General features: G+C 36.9%; 2 protein-coding genes across 3 annotated transcripts; both read right to left on the minus strand.

The window, feature by feature from the left end:
• Positions 1-352: 352 nt before the first annotated feature.
• eef1a1a (eukaryotic translation elongation factor 1 alpha 1a) lies at positions 353-8,359 on the minus strand. Of its 2 annotated transcripts, none has more exons than XM_081351447.1 (8): positions 8,279-8,359; positions 6,653-6,836; positions 6,391-6,570; positions 6,001-6,297; positions 5,210-5,360; positions 4,817-5,073; positions 4,501-4,735; positions 353-1,271 (listed from the first exon to the last, which is right to left on the minus strand). In XM_081351447.1, the coding sequence occupies exons 2-8, from the start codon at positions 6,794-6,796 to the stop codon at positions 1,147-1,149; spliced, it is 1,389 nt and encodes a 462-aa protein (XP_081207573.1). In that variant the 5' UTR covers positions 6,797-6,836; positions 8,279-8,359; the 3' UTR covers positions 353-1,146. The 2 variants fall into 2 exon arrangements, with proteins under 2 accessions (XP_081207573.1, XP_081207574.1); XM_081351448.1 differs by having other exon boundaries at positions 508-2,716; positions 8,279-8,327.
• A 255-nt stretch (positions 8,360-8,614) lies between these two features.
• slc17a5 (solute carrier family 17 member 5) lies at positions 8,615-14,725 on the minus strand. The gene is made up of 11 exons (XM_081351449.1): positions 14,534-14,725; positions 12,482-12,669; positions 11,820-12,053; positions 11,596-11,683; positions 11,421-11,507; positions 11,156-11,274; positions 10,884-11,045; positions 10,514-10,646; positions 10,224-10,371; positions 9,983-10,073; positions 8,615-9,677 (listed from the first exon to the last, which is right to left on the minus strand). The coding sequence occupies exons 1-11, from the start codon at positions 14,619-14,621 to the stop codon at positions 9,546-9,548; spliced, it is 1,470 nt and encodes a 489-aa protein (XP_081207575.1). The 5' UTR covers positions 14,622-14,725; the 3' UTR covers positions 8,615-9,545.
• Positions 14,726-15,961: the final 1,236 nt, after the last annotated feature.

Raw genomic sequence — 15,961 nt, forward strand, 5'->3', positions numbered from 1 at the left:
ACAGTAACTGGCATTACAATTGAAATCTTACTCCTATATTAAAGCACCACAGTAATTCAGCCGTGGTAAATTATTGTTTAATCTTGGATAATATTTCATATACTGTAAATTAGTCCAGCTATATAGACTGATAAAATAATTACTGACTAGTGTAAACCCGTCCTGTTTTACTAAATGACTTGGTAATGAATCATTTTATAAACGGATTGCGACATCTTGTGGCTAAAGAAGAAACGATTTTTCCACACAACGTTTAAAGATTTTGCTCTACCAAAGGCGAAGACATTCAGAATAGTACTTCAGACTTATTAAAAGACTTAATTGTCATTGAAAAAGAGGGAAACTGTTCTTAGTTTACTTTATGGACTTTGTCAACTTTATTTAGAGTCACCTTCACTAGCCATACATACTGGTAATTTCTAAATACAAAGGTAAATGATCAAACATTTCTATATAGCTTTTATGTAGTGTCCTGTTTGAGAGGGAAATGAACACAAACACCATTATCATGGTTGAGATATCTTTAATATGACATGAAAGCTTTTATTTTTTATGATAAGGTGCAGTAGCTAATGCCAATTAAAGTCAACAAGTGCTTGTGCGGGGGTTAGCCTACGCTAGTCAAAGTGCTAAACATAAAGCTGTCAGTGCACCAAAGATTGCATGAGCCCAGACATGGGCTAATTAAGAGATAAACATACAGGTTCTCAAAGTCTACTAAATAGTGTTGTTTAAGTAGCTCACCACCAGTGGATACTGAACACATGGTATTTTGCAAACAAGCACTAAAACAAGCAAAGACAACATTGTGAGAACCAGGCTAAAACTGCACTCCAGAGAAGAAGTCAGACCTCTCAAGATATTAAAAATCACATATGGTTTCAACAGCCATCATCGAAGAGAAGAGCACAACTATCAAAACACAAATAATTGCGTGGATTTAAGATTTACGAGTCAACATACAAACTAGAGTTATCTAAAGGACTGCTTTTGCTAATATATTTTTTTCCTTCTGATACTTTTGCGATGCATTGGAACTATTAAGCAGTCTCTAACTATGGAACCTAGGCAGCCAATAGGATAGAAGAGCTGGATGACCTCTGCTTTTCCATATGTGTCTCTGGAGTTGGCAGTCAAACACAACATTCATTTGACCTTCTGGGCTTTCTGAGCGGATTTGGTGATCTTTCCGCTCGTCGCGGTCTTCTTCTCCACTCCTTTAATCACACCCACCGCGACTGTCTGACGCATGTCACGCACAGCAAAACGACCTGCAAACCAAAAGGATGGTTTTGATCCAAGCAGGTCATCTGTGTACTATAATGGATCCTAAAAAGCCTTTTGGATGAGTTGTGCCATCACTGCCATGACTTTAACAGTAAGAGAAAAGGTCTAGGTGTGTTGAATGCAAAGAAAATGAATCCTATCTATTTTCTAAAGGTAGCCTATGTTATTGTGAATGATTCAGCCATGCATGGGTTCATAACTCAAACTTCTAGTGAAAAGACAGACTTTGCTCTGGTGATGTATACTAGATTTCTCCAATCATTTAGTCCTCTTAAACTCCGCCCCTTCCTTACAATCAACTGCAAACTCTGATTCAGAGGCCATATGTATAAAACTTCTCAAAAATGCTCTTAAGAATAGGCTTAAGTGTCAAAAAAGTAGGACTTGTTTAGGAGCTATTTATAAAGAAGCTAAAAGCAACTTTCAGCAATGTCTTAAGGCCCCGATATACTTCAAGCAAAATCGAAGAACGAACTGACATGACAATTTCGAACAAAACCCGGCCCAAACGGAGTTCATTGCAGGAGTTCGAAACGGCTTGCCAAAGCAAACTTTCCAGAAAACTTTGCTCTGGCTGGTAAACACCTTGAATCTCCCATTGGTCCGTGGCGATTACGTAATAAGTAGGTGTGCGCTGAGGCTCCGCCTTCTTTCACATGGAACTCTTCTCTGGTTTATTATTTCTGTTGAGTCTGTCGAGGACGGACGTCCACAAGTGAAAACATGAATACACTGGAATCTCACTTTATAGTAGAAAGTGATGTACTTCTGATAAAATGAGACATGACTTTGTTTTTTCATGTTAAATACAGTAGAGCTGCCTGCTTTTAATCAATCTATTGTATAAAGTGCTATATAAATAAACATGACGTGACATTACTACAGTGCCGAATTGCAGAGCTTATGCAAACATATAGTTGCTATGGTCAGATGCTTTTCTTATGCTTTACTAAAAATGCTTGCCGTTTTCTCAATTTTGTTGTTCATTTTGTTATTGACAGGAAAGCGCGCGGCACATATTTACATATGCATCTAAACGCCGCTAAGCAGTGTGGGTGGCGTCAGATGTTTGCTAATAGTATATCGAACTTCATTTTACCCCTAAACGAAGAATGAAAAAGAACAAGAACGAACTGATGTAACGTCATTTTGAACAAAACGAAGTTCGTTTGGAGTTCGTTTCAGGAGTTAGAAACAGCTTGCCAAGGCGAACTTTCCGGAAAAGTTCGCTCCGGCTGATAAACGCCTTTGTTCTACCATTGGTCCGTGGCGATTGCGTAATAGGTAGGTGTGCGCTGAGGCTCCGCTTTCTTTCACGCTGAAATCTTTTCCAGTTCATTTCTCCTGTTGAGTCCGTCAAGGTCAGACGTCGGTTGGTGAAAACATGAACACACTGGAGAGCTGCTTAGTAGAAAATGAAGCCGTTCTTCTGATGAAACAAGACACTGACAATGTTTTTCATGTTTAATACGGTAAAGCTGCTTGCTTTTAAGCAATCTATTGTGAATAAAGTGGTATATAAATAGACGTGACGTGACTTTACTAGAGTGCCGAATTGCAGAGCTTGTGCAAACATACCCACACATATTTTGCATTGTGCAAAATTATCACAAATAAGTATTGATGATGTGGAATCATTTTCTATTGATATACGTCTCCTCATTTACAGTTGGAGCAATGATGCAAACATGAGTTCCATCAACGGCCCAAACAACTCCAGGGAAGCTTGCAATCCTCATAAAAGTGGCTTCGTTTTGCCGCATGGATTGAACATCAGTTAGGAAGTCAATGAACTGTCATACAGTAGCGGCCAAAAGTGATGTCCAGCATAGGAAAATTGACATCTTCACCCTTTATCCAAATATTAAAAATGTGTAAAAGATTTTGAAAGCATTTTGCATAGTTGTGCTTATTTGTGATAACACAGTGAAACATGGCAAATTATGCAGACATAATTTTGTCAGGCTGTCATAAAAAGAAATTATGGTGCAAAAACAAGAGAGAACCAACGAATTATTAATAACTAATGATGTCAATTCTCTGAGCTTTTTGTTTTTCAAAAAAAAAAAGTGCCTTTTTGGCCAAATTATTTTGTCTGATAAATACTTTAACCAAGTTTAGTGTTTTCTTCCCTAATATTTAAAAAATAAAATATTTTCCTCATATTTTGTTGGTTTAATCAAACTTGTAGGGTCATTAACAACAAATATCACTTGCAGATATCACTTTTGGCCACTACTGTATGTTTGGTGTGGTCAGTGCAACAATAGTGCTTTTTAAGAGCATGCTTAAGTCATCACCAGTGATGCGGGGGTTTTTTTTAGTCGCCTAAATATTTCATTATTACTGTCGTTTCTGCAGTTAGAGCATAAATTTGTAGAGTGGGAGAAGCTATTAAATTTCTTACTAGTCAGTTACAAAAAGAATACTTTGAATACTTTTATCAACTCTTCGTCATCATAGATTCCAATATATTATATCTTTTTCAGAAAGTGTGTTGTCTCCTCTTCTCTGCTGCCATCTTGTTACTCCTGACTAGGTTAGGATACCTCTCCAGCACTCACATAATTTAGGAGCTGAGACCTAGTCTTAACACATAGGAACCTTTCTGAGTCACACTCAAGACGAAAATGACATCATTCTTAGAATTTTGACACATACTACAATTTTACTCTGAGTGGCTTTATACATATGACCCCAGATCGGTCTCCATCCAATCTACAACCAATGGATAGAATAGTCCCACCCTACATTATTATTATTATTGTTTTCATTTGTGTTATTTAGATGTCACAATATGGATGAAATTACCTATCGCTACCTCAATTTCACCACCAAAAAAATGTGCATGTTGATAAATGTTTTAACTGTTTTTGTCAATAAAATCAAAATCATTGGAGCCCAAAATGACAATGGACACCATTCACTTCATGGACAAAAAAACACTGGGACGTTGTTTTTAAAATATCTTTTTTTAGAAGGAAATATTTCATTTCCTATGTCTTTAATATTTCAAAAAAGTCAAGCAATGATCAGTCATCAACCTATTATCATTAAATCAGCAAACAAATGTTTCTTAGTTATTTGCCATAGATTTTAGATATCCATAAAAGAGGAATTACAAAATATCAAGGTATAAAATATTAAGAATTTAATGAATAATGAGCAATGAAGTATTTCACTCTTTGAGTGGAATGTTGGGATAGCACTTACCCAGAGGAGGATACTCTGAAAAGCTCTCCACACACATGGGCTTCCCAGGGATCATGTCAACAATGGCCGCGTCTCCTGACTTGAGGCTCTTGGGGTTGTCCTCAAGCTTCTTCCCAGAACGACGATCGATCTTCTCCTTCAGCTCTGCGAACTTGCAGGCGATGTGCGCAGTGTGGCAGTCCAGCACAGGGGCATAGCCAGCACTGATCTGCCCTGGGTGATTCAAGATGATCACCTGATGGGAAACAATGAAGCTTGTAATGATTACTCAGGCTTGCTGAAGTGAGTAATGAAAACAGAAGTTAATCAAGCTTACTTGAGCCGTGAAGCTGGCGGCCTCCTGGGGCGGGTCGTTTTTGCTGTCTCCAGCGACGTTGCCACGACGGATGTCCTTAACGGAGACGTTCTTAACGTTAAAGCCAACATTGTCCCCGGGATAGGCCTCCGAAAGTGCCTCGTGATGCATCTCCACAGACTTGACTTCAGTAGTCACGTTCACAGGGGCAAAGGTCACCACCATACCTGGCTTCAAAACGCCAGTCTCCACACGGCCCACAGGGACGGTTCCAATACCTATTGAAAACATTGCTTATCATTCAGCTCTGCTTTATGTTAGCCGTATTGCCTTTATGTTTTATGGTTAAAAGATGATAACTGGTATCTATTTTATTTGTAGCCTATCTGCAATATAGCTTGCAGGAATGCAAACCTCCAATCTTGTAGACGTCCTGAAGAGGCAGGCGGAGGGGTTTGTCGGTTGGACGTGATGGAGGCTGAATGGCATCCAGAGCCTCCAATAGGGTGGTCCCAGATGCATTTCCCTCTTTCCGGGTAATTTTCCAACCTTTGAACCAAGTCATCTAAAGCAAAGCAGAAACCTAATGAAGACACTGATGGAAACCAGCCAGTTGGGATGCCATTTGTGTGATGACAAAGTGTGTGATTACGATTTTAAAATGTGATTTTTTTTAAGCTCCAGGTTTGCTGTGCTTGTTTGTAATGCTGCATAATTTGGCCATTGATATGGCTATAATAATAATAATTGTTATTATTATATTAATAATATATGTAAAAATAAATATTTGTATTAGTAGGATTACTAAATAAAAATATTAAAATAAGAATCACTATTGTAATATCTCAATTATTTATTTCATTTATGGCTGTCTTAATTTCTTCATTTTTTTAAAATGTTAAACCAATCAAGCTTTTATATTGGTGGAAAAACCACAGGCAGCCCTTAAAGCATCTCTTTTGGCAACAGATGGTTTATAAACATTTCTCATTACATGTTTTGGAAGATGGTTGGCATATGTTGCGTTCCAAAATGCCCGGTATAAGCGACCCAATCTCAAAACCGAGACAGAGATAAATTTGTGTGGTGCAGCATTTACCGCAAACCGAGCCATTCCAAGAAATGGAAAATGCTATTTTGTTTTTATACCGATTAATTATGCAACCCTAGTGGAAACAATGCTTTATTTCCACTGTCATACTTACATTGGGACTGGCTTCAAGCATGTTATCTCCATTCCAGCCAGAGATGGGCACGAATGCTACTGTGTCAGGATTATAGCCAATCTTCTTGATGTAGGTGCTAACTTCTTTCACAATTTCCTCATAACGCTTCTGGCTGTAACTGGGTTCAGTGGAATCCATCTTGTTGACACCCACAATCAGCTGCTTCACACCCAATGTGTAGGCCAGAAGAGCGTGCTCTCGGGTCTGACCGTTCTTCGAGATGCCGGCCTCAAACTCCCCGACACCTGCCGCAACGATCAGCACGGCACAGTCTGCCTGAGGGTCAGAAAACACGTTGGGGATTATTTCTTAAGCATAAATAAATAGCAGCAATTAACTATATATTTGTGTGCCTGTTAAGCTCCAAACCTGTGAGGTTCCAGTGATCATGTTTTTGATGAAGTCCCTGTGTCCTGGAGCATCAATGATGGTGACGTAGTATTTGCTGGTCTCAAACTTCCACAGGGAGATGTCAATGGTGATTCCTCTCTCTCTTTCTGCTTTAAGCTTGTCCAGCACCCAAGCATACTTAAAAGAGCCCTTTCCCATCTAGGAGTGATGGACAAAAACATAACATTATATATCAGCTGAAATTGATTTAATCATATATTAGTTCAAATATCTCTCTTACCTCTGCAGCCTCTTTCTCAAACTTCTCAATCGTTCGCTTGTCAATCCCACCACACTTGTAGATAAGGTGGCCAGTTGTAGTGGACTTTCCAGAGTCCACATGGCCAATAACCACAATATTGATGTGGAGCTTCTCCTTTCCCATGGCTGATTGCTTTCTTTAAAGTGCCAATGTATCTGTAAAGCTTTACACATACACCAAGAAACAGTAAGATAAACGCATGATCCCTTGCTAGAGGATGCTTTTTATCCAATTTAAAACCCACTCATTCCAAGGACTAAAGAAACGCCCATTCAAATACAAGCACTGTTCTTCAGTACATCTGACAATACAGTGTAGTCCAAAATGAAAATGATATCAATTATTCATCCAATGTTGTCCCAAACTTGTATGACTTCCATCTATGGAATATAAAAGGAGAAATTTGAAGAATGTCCAAGTCATTCTTTTCCACTGAATGACAATAAAGGGGACTGAAGATGTAAAGCCTTGAAAAGGCTCAATGCAAATTCCTCAAGGAAAAGACAAACCTGCACATTCTTCAAAAAGTCCCCTCAGGTGTTCTGCTAAAGTAAACCACACGAGACATCTGGATGAACAATACCTGAAATATGTATTTTTGGCTGCGGTAATCTATGTAGGCTAACTATTTTAGAATTACCTTTACAAATACCATAATTTAAATGTCTTATTTGAATTTCACTCAATGAACACTGAAAGAAATACAGACAAAGATATTTGATTAACAAATACAGTATTCACACTCCTTTTTTCAACCTTTAAAACAGCAGTAAGTTTATCATTTCGGGCTATTTAGGTTTCTAGCTCAGCCAAGTAACTAGCAACTGCTTTAAAAGACCAGGCATGCATTTCTTAATGCCTGGTACATATTTGTCCTGCAGACCTCCATTTTGTAAAGATTCGCCTACCGATTTAAAAGACTGGCAGCCATTTGTGAGCCACTCATGTAGCTGATATTGTTAAAAGAAAAATAAATATTGGAGCAGTTATTTAAGCAAGAATTAATATTCAATTCTAAGGCAGTGCATTAAGATTAAGCTGCATCATGAACTCAGCATGCAAGATTATTGCATCAGCATCATTTCAGATGAGCTGCTAAGTAATTCGTCAGGGACAAAACTCCAAAATGTTCCTTAAAGGCAAAACCTAGACTGCCATTAGTGTAAGGAAGCTAATTATCAGCTTAACTTGAGAGGTTAACAGAAGGGCTATTCTTGTTGATGTTACCTAACAGAGACGCATTCTTTAAAAAGGACTTGAAATTATTCCTGTTATGCGTGACAATCGAATTGTCTGTTCCTTTTGGTGTTCATTTGCACAGAAACATTGCAAGTGTAGTCGTCAACGAACAGCAGGCGAAGAGATCATTTAGATATCTAGGGGATTTAATAGAGCAATCCCTTCCTCTGCAGCTGCCGCCATGTTCTCCCATTGCCAGCCTGTATCTAGCGCAATGTCGAAGCATCAGTAAGATCTATTGCAAAAGGCAATTATCTTGAAGACATAAATAGCAAGACGATATATTATTATATAATTACGGACACGTTTGATTGGTTTGTTTTTAAATTCGCAGTTAAAGATGCGCGTGAATGTGCGGTACTGTACCTGCGCGTGAGTTCGGGACACTGGAACGGTGCTGAAGAGGCTGAGCGTCTGATCTTGTTATTATACAGACCCGACGCAAGCGACTGCGCATGCGCAGACGAGCGCAATATTGCTGTCTACATCAGTCACAGAGGATGCTTGAGGTCAGACTGCTATTGTAAAGAAACAATCATTTAGAATTGACGGACGGGAAAGGTTAATAAGAGTTTGTTCTGCAGACGCATTGGCTTTAAAGGTGTCAGGTGCACCTAAACTGCGGAGATGGTTGCATAGGTGACGACGCAGTTAATTATTCGGCGAAATAGAACTTATAATCCTAACAATGAATACATTCATCAACAAAATAAACGAGTGCAATAATTTTATTGAATGTACACTTGACAGGCGATGATGTATTGCATCATCTTGATAATTGACATTATACAACGGGTTTTATTCGTCATTTTTTTAACGATTGCACAAAACAGAAGAAATAAAAAAATACACATAATTTAGTTATACTGTACAAAAAGGCAAAACATGAATTAAACAAAAATGTCCCTTGTTGTCCTGTTGCTTGAGCAAGGTTAAGGCATGTTGTGCTAATCATAGGCCTAAATTATGGCATATTTCATAGGGATGATCATCAAAAAATATTAAGTAAGATATTCCCATAAGCATTCGATTTACTGCATTCAGCGCTCTGTTTCCAAACAATTATTTCAGTTTCCAACAAAACAGATGTAGATTCATTTAGTTCTTACAAGTGTGGTAAGAACAACTACATTGGGTCTAACAAGCCTTAAGTAGTTCAAACCAATTCATGAGTTGGACATGATGAATGTAGTAACTTGCAGTGAGTCAGATTATTTCATTACTCTCTCTGACTGATTCATACAGGGGTTTCATTCACTAAACAGACTCAAATCATGAGTGATTTTGTCAGGAATCAGACTATACTGGTAGTGTGATTAAACCTTTATATACTATCTCCTTATCATGACTGGATGTACCGTGAAAGATACATGTGTTTCCTCCCTTCACCTTTTTTATTTATCGCACCTTCATTTGAGGAAAAAAGAAAAGAAATTGACGTTATACTACTGACGTGTATAACAAATACAGATAGGCCTATTACCAATAAAACATTTTTTTTTTAAACAATAACATTAGATTGTGCAATATTCATTAGTTTGCAAACCATATGCAATTACCTACAGGATCTCTATGGAATTTAAAATAGGTACATCCCTATGGCCTTTTGGAAATGGCTAATGGTAGATATGCTTTATTGAATATTTATTCTCTGAACAGCCCAAGGCTGGACTGTGCCCTTGCCAAATATTGTGAAGAAAACTGCTCCAAATATATTGATCGCTGCAGAGATGTAGAAGACAATTTGCCACTCTGGTATGGTGTTCTAGATTAAAACAAAATATTTAGGCATTTGTTACTCCATTGTCAAAAAACAGTCAAAATAATCGTTAAATAAAAGCTGAACAATGATGTAAAGTACATGAAAAATGGATTTCTCTTGAAATGAATGTTATGAATTATGTTAAGAATTCTGACCACCCTTACATCCGCAACACGCATAGTATTTAAAAATTGACTGCACCTTTCCTAGTTTATGCAGCACATTTCACAACATAATGCAGTCTTTACATAAAAAAATAAAATAAAATAAAAACATTTAAAAAAATTTTGCAAGAAACTGTAACTTACAGATTTGGTCAGAGATCTTGCTATTACTGGGCCCACCATTCCAGGTATAGTGGCAAATGTGTTTGTGATCCCAAGCAATATCCCAGCATAGCTGTTAAGAAGAAAAAAACCTTTGATAAAACTATATCAGAAAATGCAGGGGCACTTTATACACTGTTGAAACTAGTTAACATACGATATGGATTTCATGCATGTACAGTTCTAAACCATAAAAAGCTGCCAACAAAAAGCCTTGTCTTACGAGGGAGCAATATCCAAATGGTTGATGTTAAATCCAGACGCTGAAATGCCCCCTAGAGCGGAAGAGATGGTGAGCAAGGCAATAGCCAAGGTGTAGTTACAGCCAGTGTAGCCAGCAGCCACCAGGAAGACGGCTGGTCCCACCATTCCTGGACACATTAAAAACAGACACACTGATTTATTTAAAGAATTGACAAACCACACAGCACCAGTCCAATCATCCCATCAACATTTCTGCAACTGTGCACAGTTCAGCATAACAAAAGTGTAAAGGGTCTATGAATACCTTACCTACTATAGTGAAAGCCTTGCGCACAATTACAGTGCGCATAAAACATTTCTCTCTCAAGAAGTCTGCCAGCTGTCCACCTAGCAAAGCCAGCAACCAACAACCAAGGTAGGGCAGAGCTGAGAGCATTCCATTCTGAGAATAACACAATGAGTTCACACTTACTACACAGCGAATGGCGAATATTTTTTAAAGAAATTAATACTTTTTTCAGCAAAAAATGCATTAAATTGCTCAAAAGTTACAATGAAGACATTTATAATGTTGCAAAATATTTATATTTCAAATAAAAGCAGTTCTTTTGAACTTTCAATTAAAAATACATTTGGTAAAATTCAAATTGTTCTGATAATCATCCTGCTTTACACTCACCTGCTGGATGCTGAATCCAAGAATATCATTCATGTAGGTGGGTAAGAGTGTCAGCAGAGTGTAAAATGTCCAGTTGTAGGAGAAGTGTGCCACAACTATGGCCCATAATGGCAAAGACTTGAGGATTGATGTCCATGGGATGTAATCTGTGGTTGGGGACAGCTGCAGCAAGAAATGACACATTATAATGCATAGTCAATTAATGAGTCAAACATTAACTAGTTTTACAATAAAGATGCCAACATAAAGCACTGTAGGATATCACTGCCTACTTCATTTTTTAAAGATGCCAATATGTATGTCTTCTCAGCCTCTGTTATCCTTTTGTGTGAGCTGGGAGTGTTACTGACTAAACAAGCCCAAAGGACAAACCAAAGAAGTCCAACAACTCCTATGATTAAATAAAAATACTAATTAGATGAAGTGTACATTAAGAATATACTCAGAGACAAGCCTGTGATCGCATCTTTAGTATTACATTTCATGCTGCTTGTGCATACAGTTCACTTTTAAATGAGTAGTATAATAAAAACTTACCAAATATATAAAAGACGTATGTCCAGTCTAAATAAAAACATATCTGACCAGAAAGAGGGAGAGCCACTACAGTTCCCAGCTGAGCACCTTTAAAAGGAAAGAAAGAAAGAATAGTACAAATTCGCAAATCTTAAGGAGATTGTTACACATGAAACCATATGCGTTCTAGGGGCACCTGTGTAAGAGATAGTGAGCAGTCGACTTCTCTCCAGAGGTGGTGCCCATGACGCCCACATTGCATGCATAGCAGGATATGACACTCCCTAGAAGCCCAAGAAGAACTTTTATTTTACAAAATGAATAACACCTATATGTATCATAATATTATGATATATATGTATTATAAACCATATATAACATATTATAAAGCATATTTTAGGCAATGAGTTTTGAGGTTACCTCCCCAATACCTTCCAACACCCTGACAGCGATGAGGTAACCAGCTCCTAGATCAGCAGCTACTGGAGTCAGCAGGGTGAAGATCACAGTGCAAAGGATGCCAATACCCAAGAGCCACTTGGCACCGTACTTGCGTGCCAAGTAGCCCCCTGGTATCTGAGTAAGTATATATCCATAGAAAAAAGAGCCCAGGATCCAGCCCTGAGTCTCTGAATCCCAGTCATACACCCTGGCCTGTTGAGATATCGAACTGAATATGATAAACGCTTCTAAAATCTCATGAATGGGCTTAAATTATTTAAAATGTGTACTGTCGCAAAAAAACTCAGAAAACTCAAATGATGTCCCTTTCTTTTCATACCATTTAAAATGAGAGTTTAGTATTTTTAGGTAAATAAGTGACATTGTAAAAAAAAAAAAAAACATTTATTTAAATTTTAAATATTTAAAAAATAATTTCTGTAATTGTTCATAATATAGAAATGAAAAAATGTGTATACTCCTTTAAAATATTTATTTGAAATACACATGAAACAGTAAATATATTTTTAATATAATTATCTTAAAATTAGTATAGTTATATGTTTTTTTCCCAAGTCATATAATAAAACAATGGCAGTTTGCATATGTAATATGTGACACCATAAAGTAGAGAGCCTTACGGTGTGATTGTGTTTGGGAACAGGGATGCTGTGATGAGGACAGACTGAGGAACTGCTGTTGGCACTGGTACGGTTTTTCAGCATGTCCACCATTGCCACACTAAGGTTCACCCTGAGGGCATATGCCACAAAGAAGCCATAACACGACAAAAAGGCCAACCCGTAACGCGAGGAGCAGCAAGCAGGAGCTGGAAGAACAAACAGAAACCATTGTCAAATAGTGGTTAAAAGACTCTCCCAAAGCCTGTATGTCTTTTTGTACCCTAGTTGTGAACGTTAACTGTCAACTGAATGTGGTGAGCTAAAAAAACACACACTATGTACAGCGCCCAAAACATACAGCTCGACCAGTGTACTCCGATTCACGGGCAAAATACTTTTATGATCCAGTTCTTTAAATTAATCAATACCCACAACATCCACCACAGGAGATTGATCCTTTTTGGAGAGTACTTATAATTCCTTAAAATAAAAAATCTGAGAATGTGAGGCATGTCAAAAATAAGAGTCATTCTCTCTGTGAAATAGGTCTGCTCAAAATATTTTTCAGCTATGTGAAGGCTAAAGATTGCTACAGTTTGTGAATTTCTGTTTATGAGTATGGCCATTTGATAATAAAAAAAGGTTTAGGCCTATGTTGCCCTTATGATGGTAATAAAATGCAAAATGCTAAGAATTATGTGTCTTTTCAATGTACTAATTGTTCTTTCTAGCAGACAGAAGCAAAACCAGAGATGGTCTTATTATTGGAGAAACTACTTCGCTTGTACATTCACAAGAAGAAATGAAAAATAACATCAAAGAAACATGAGAACTGCCAAACAATGAAACATAATGGCATAAAGAGAAAAAAAAAAAAAAAAAAGGTGTCTTATTCCTCTATACCTTTCACACACACATACAGTTTCTGCATTTTTACATTCACACACACACATCTGGTTTGCTATCTTTGTGGGGACTCTCCATAGACGTAACGGTTTTTATACTGTACTAACTCTATCCCCTTACACTAACCCTACCATCACAGAAAACTTTCTGCATTTTTACATTTTCAAAAAAACTCATTCTGTATGATTTATAAGCTTGTTTCCTCATGGGGACCTCCATTTAGGTCCCCATTAATCTGTGTGCATTCAGGTTGAAGTCCTCACCGGGATAGAAAAAACACACACACACACACACACACACACACACACACACACACACACACCATCTCATTTTATATCACCTCAAGTGCCATCTCTATTTCTAATCCCTCTCTTATATGTTGTTGGTTCATTAATATTCAATGTATTATTAGTATACTATGCAGAAATGTACATTTAAAAAGTACTAGTACCAATTAAGTTCAGGATATTTTTGGTCTAAAAAGCTACTAGCAACTAAAAAAATAAGAACTAGTTCTAATATTTCTTAACAGGTAGCTGCTAAAGTATACTAGACACTATTGGAATAAGTACTTTCTAATAAATTAAAAGTACAAGTATCTTTAAAAAGGTACAAGTACCTAAACAATAATTACTAGTAACTAAAAATGTAAAAAAAAAAATGTATTAGTGGAATAGATACTAGTATCTAAAAAATTGTTTACTAGTAGCATGAAAATAGATACTAGTACGTTTTAAAGATTAAATGTTAAAACCGCTTGCCATTTTTAGGGCCGTTACCTGCATGACTAACACACTTCCTCCATCACGTGACGGGCTGTTTTGAAAGCACATCTGATCAGCTCTTGCATTATTTATATTATTTATGAAGACTGCGACAATCACATTGAACTAAAGAAATGAAGTCTGCACTTTTGGGATGAATTAATTCTGACATGTTATGGATACTAAATATAAACAAGGAATTTCATGGGAAACAACATGGGGTTGTTCTAGTAAATTAAGTTAACAATGAATGAGCCATTGTCAATAAGCACAACGATAACTGCATTTACAGATTTAATATTGGTTTGAAAGTCCTATTATGGAACGTATGGTACCATGGTACACATGTTTTAAACCTGCATAAGTACATAGAAGGCATGCATAGTTAATATCTTTCTACCTTTCTGAATGTCTCCGGTGTCTCTTCTGCGAAGTAAAGGCTGGACATGATCTTCAGTTTCTGTGTCTGATGCTGAATGCTCCATCATCTTCAGCGGCTGCTGTCCGCCTGATGAGTGACCAGGAGGAGCACAACAACATCGACAGCGGAACCACCCGTGTCTCTACCGTCAGCGAAAACACATACCAAAATAAAAGTCCCGTGGCCGTGTTTTTTTTTTTTTAAATGCTATTGTCAACAGCATGTACAGTGCCATATCTCATATAACAAAAAGGAACAAGGGAGAAAAAAAATATATATATAATAGTAATAATAAAAAAAGACGAGAGGTAGGCTACATAAGCATCAGTTTACAAACAGATATACGTTATTATACATATAACAATTTCATATGATATTACAATGCAATTTAAATACAGAAAATATACTTTACAGGTCAGCACCATTCATTATATTTTATTTTTTATATTATGTGAAAATGTTAAAGAAGGAGCATCTATTAATCGTTTTAATTGCTTTACTATTTTTAGATTTAGACATCGCATCTACATACATTTTAATCTCCTTTTCAAGCACCATAAAAAGAGGTTTGCCTTTTGTAAACTTGCATTTATGAATATTATTCCAAAAATTCTGGGTAGGCTATATTGGCAAGACCAAAACAAATGAGAAATTGTTTTAGTGGAGCATTCACAGAAAGAACATTTTAAATCAATATCAATTTTAATTTTTTGTAGGAATACCTTTGTAGGATAAACTCTATGAATTAATTTATATGAGATTTCCTTAACCTTATTTGTAAGGAGGAATTTTTGAGGTAATAACCAAACTTGAGTCCAATTTACGTTATCAAAGAAACTGTTCCAGTAGAAAATAACATAAGGCATAGAAATAATCTCTCTTAAAAACAAGGATCTAATTTTATAATTGCTAGGCTTTAACCCAGAGAAACAGATAGTGCCGACATGTTCAGGTCTAGGAGGACAGACAGAGAGTGTGGATGTATAGTTGTTCCAAACCTGTACAAGTTTCCTTTATTTTGGGGTAAACTATCCCTTTAACCCTTGTGCATCCTTGAGGACATTTTTGGCTTTTTCAGTTTTGTTTTTTTGATCACTTTGCCTGTGTTAATGCTAACTGCATAAAATTTGGCACGGGTGTGTATTTTTATTGGAATTTTACTATTTCATCATAATTTTCTTTAAAAAATCTATTTTGCACTAGTTACACAAAATACTTCCTCTTAGGACCTTAAGGACAAAAATGTCCCCATTGAAACCCATTAAAACTGCATTTTTTAATCCCTGTGCCGTTTAACTATAAAATGATGCAATCTTTTTTAATAGGCTTTCATTCTGTTGGCAAGGCTTCAAAATTGACATTTTTACCATTTTTTATCAGATGGTGCCATTTTTTCAGGTTAGGCCT

This window comes from Scardinius erythrophthalmus (genome assembly GCF_964197995.2).
Source record: "Scardinius erythrophthalmus genome assembly, chromosome: 21".
Taxonomy (NCBI): domain Eukaryota; kingdom Metazoa; phylum Chordata; class Actinopteri; order Cypriniformes; family Leuciscidae; genus Scardinius; species Scardinius erythrophthalmus.

What these genes read in the sequence shown, in the direction of transcription:
- eef1a1a (XM_081351447.1), bottom strand. Translation starts at nt 6,796, where the DNA reads ATGGGAAAGGAGAAGCTCCACATCAATATTGTGGTTATTGGCCATGTG. An exon ending in TTGAGAAAGAGGCTGCAGAG is followed by an intron (nt 6,571 to 6,652) that starts GTAAGAGAGATA and finishes CATCACTCCTAG; the next exon opens with ATGGGAAAGGGCTCTTTTAA. An exon ending in TTCAGAGTATCCTCCTCTGG is followed by an intron (nt 1,272 to 4,500) that starts GTAAGTGCTATC and finishes TTTGGTTTGCAG; the next exon opens with GTCGTTTTGCTGTGCGTGAC.
- slc17a5 (XM_081351449.1), bottom strand. Translation starts at nt 14,621, where the DNA reads ATGATGGAGCATTCAGCATCAGACACAGAAACTGAAGATCATGTCCAG. An exon ending in TTCCCAAACACAATCACACC is followed by an intron (nt 12,054 to 12,481) that starts GTAAGGCTCTCT and finishes ATATCTCAACAG; the next exon opens with GCCAGGGTGTATGACTGGGA. An exon ending in CAAGGCTTTCACTATAGTAG is followed by an intron (nt 10,372 to 10,513) that starts GTAAGGTATTCA and finishes TAATGTGTCCAG; the next exon opens with GAATGGTGGGACCAGCCGTC.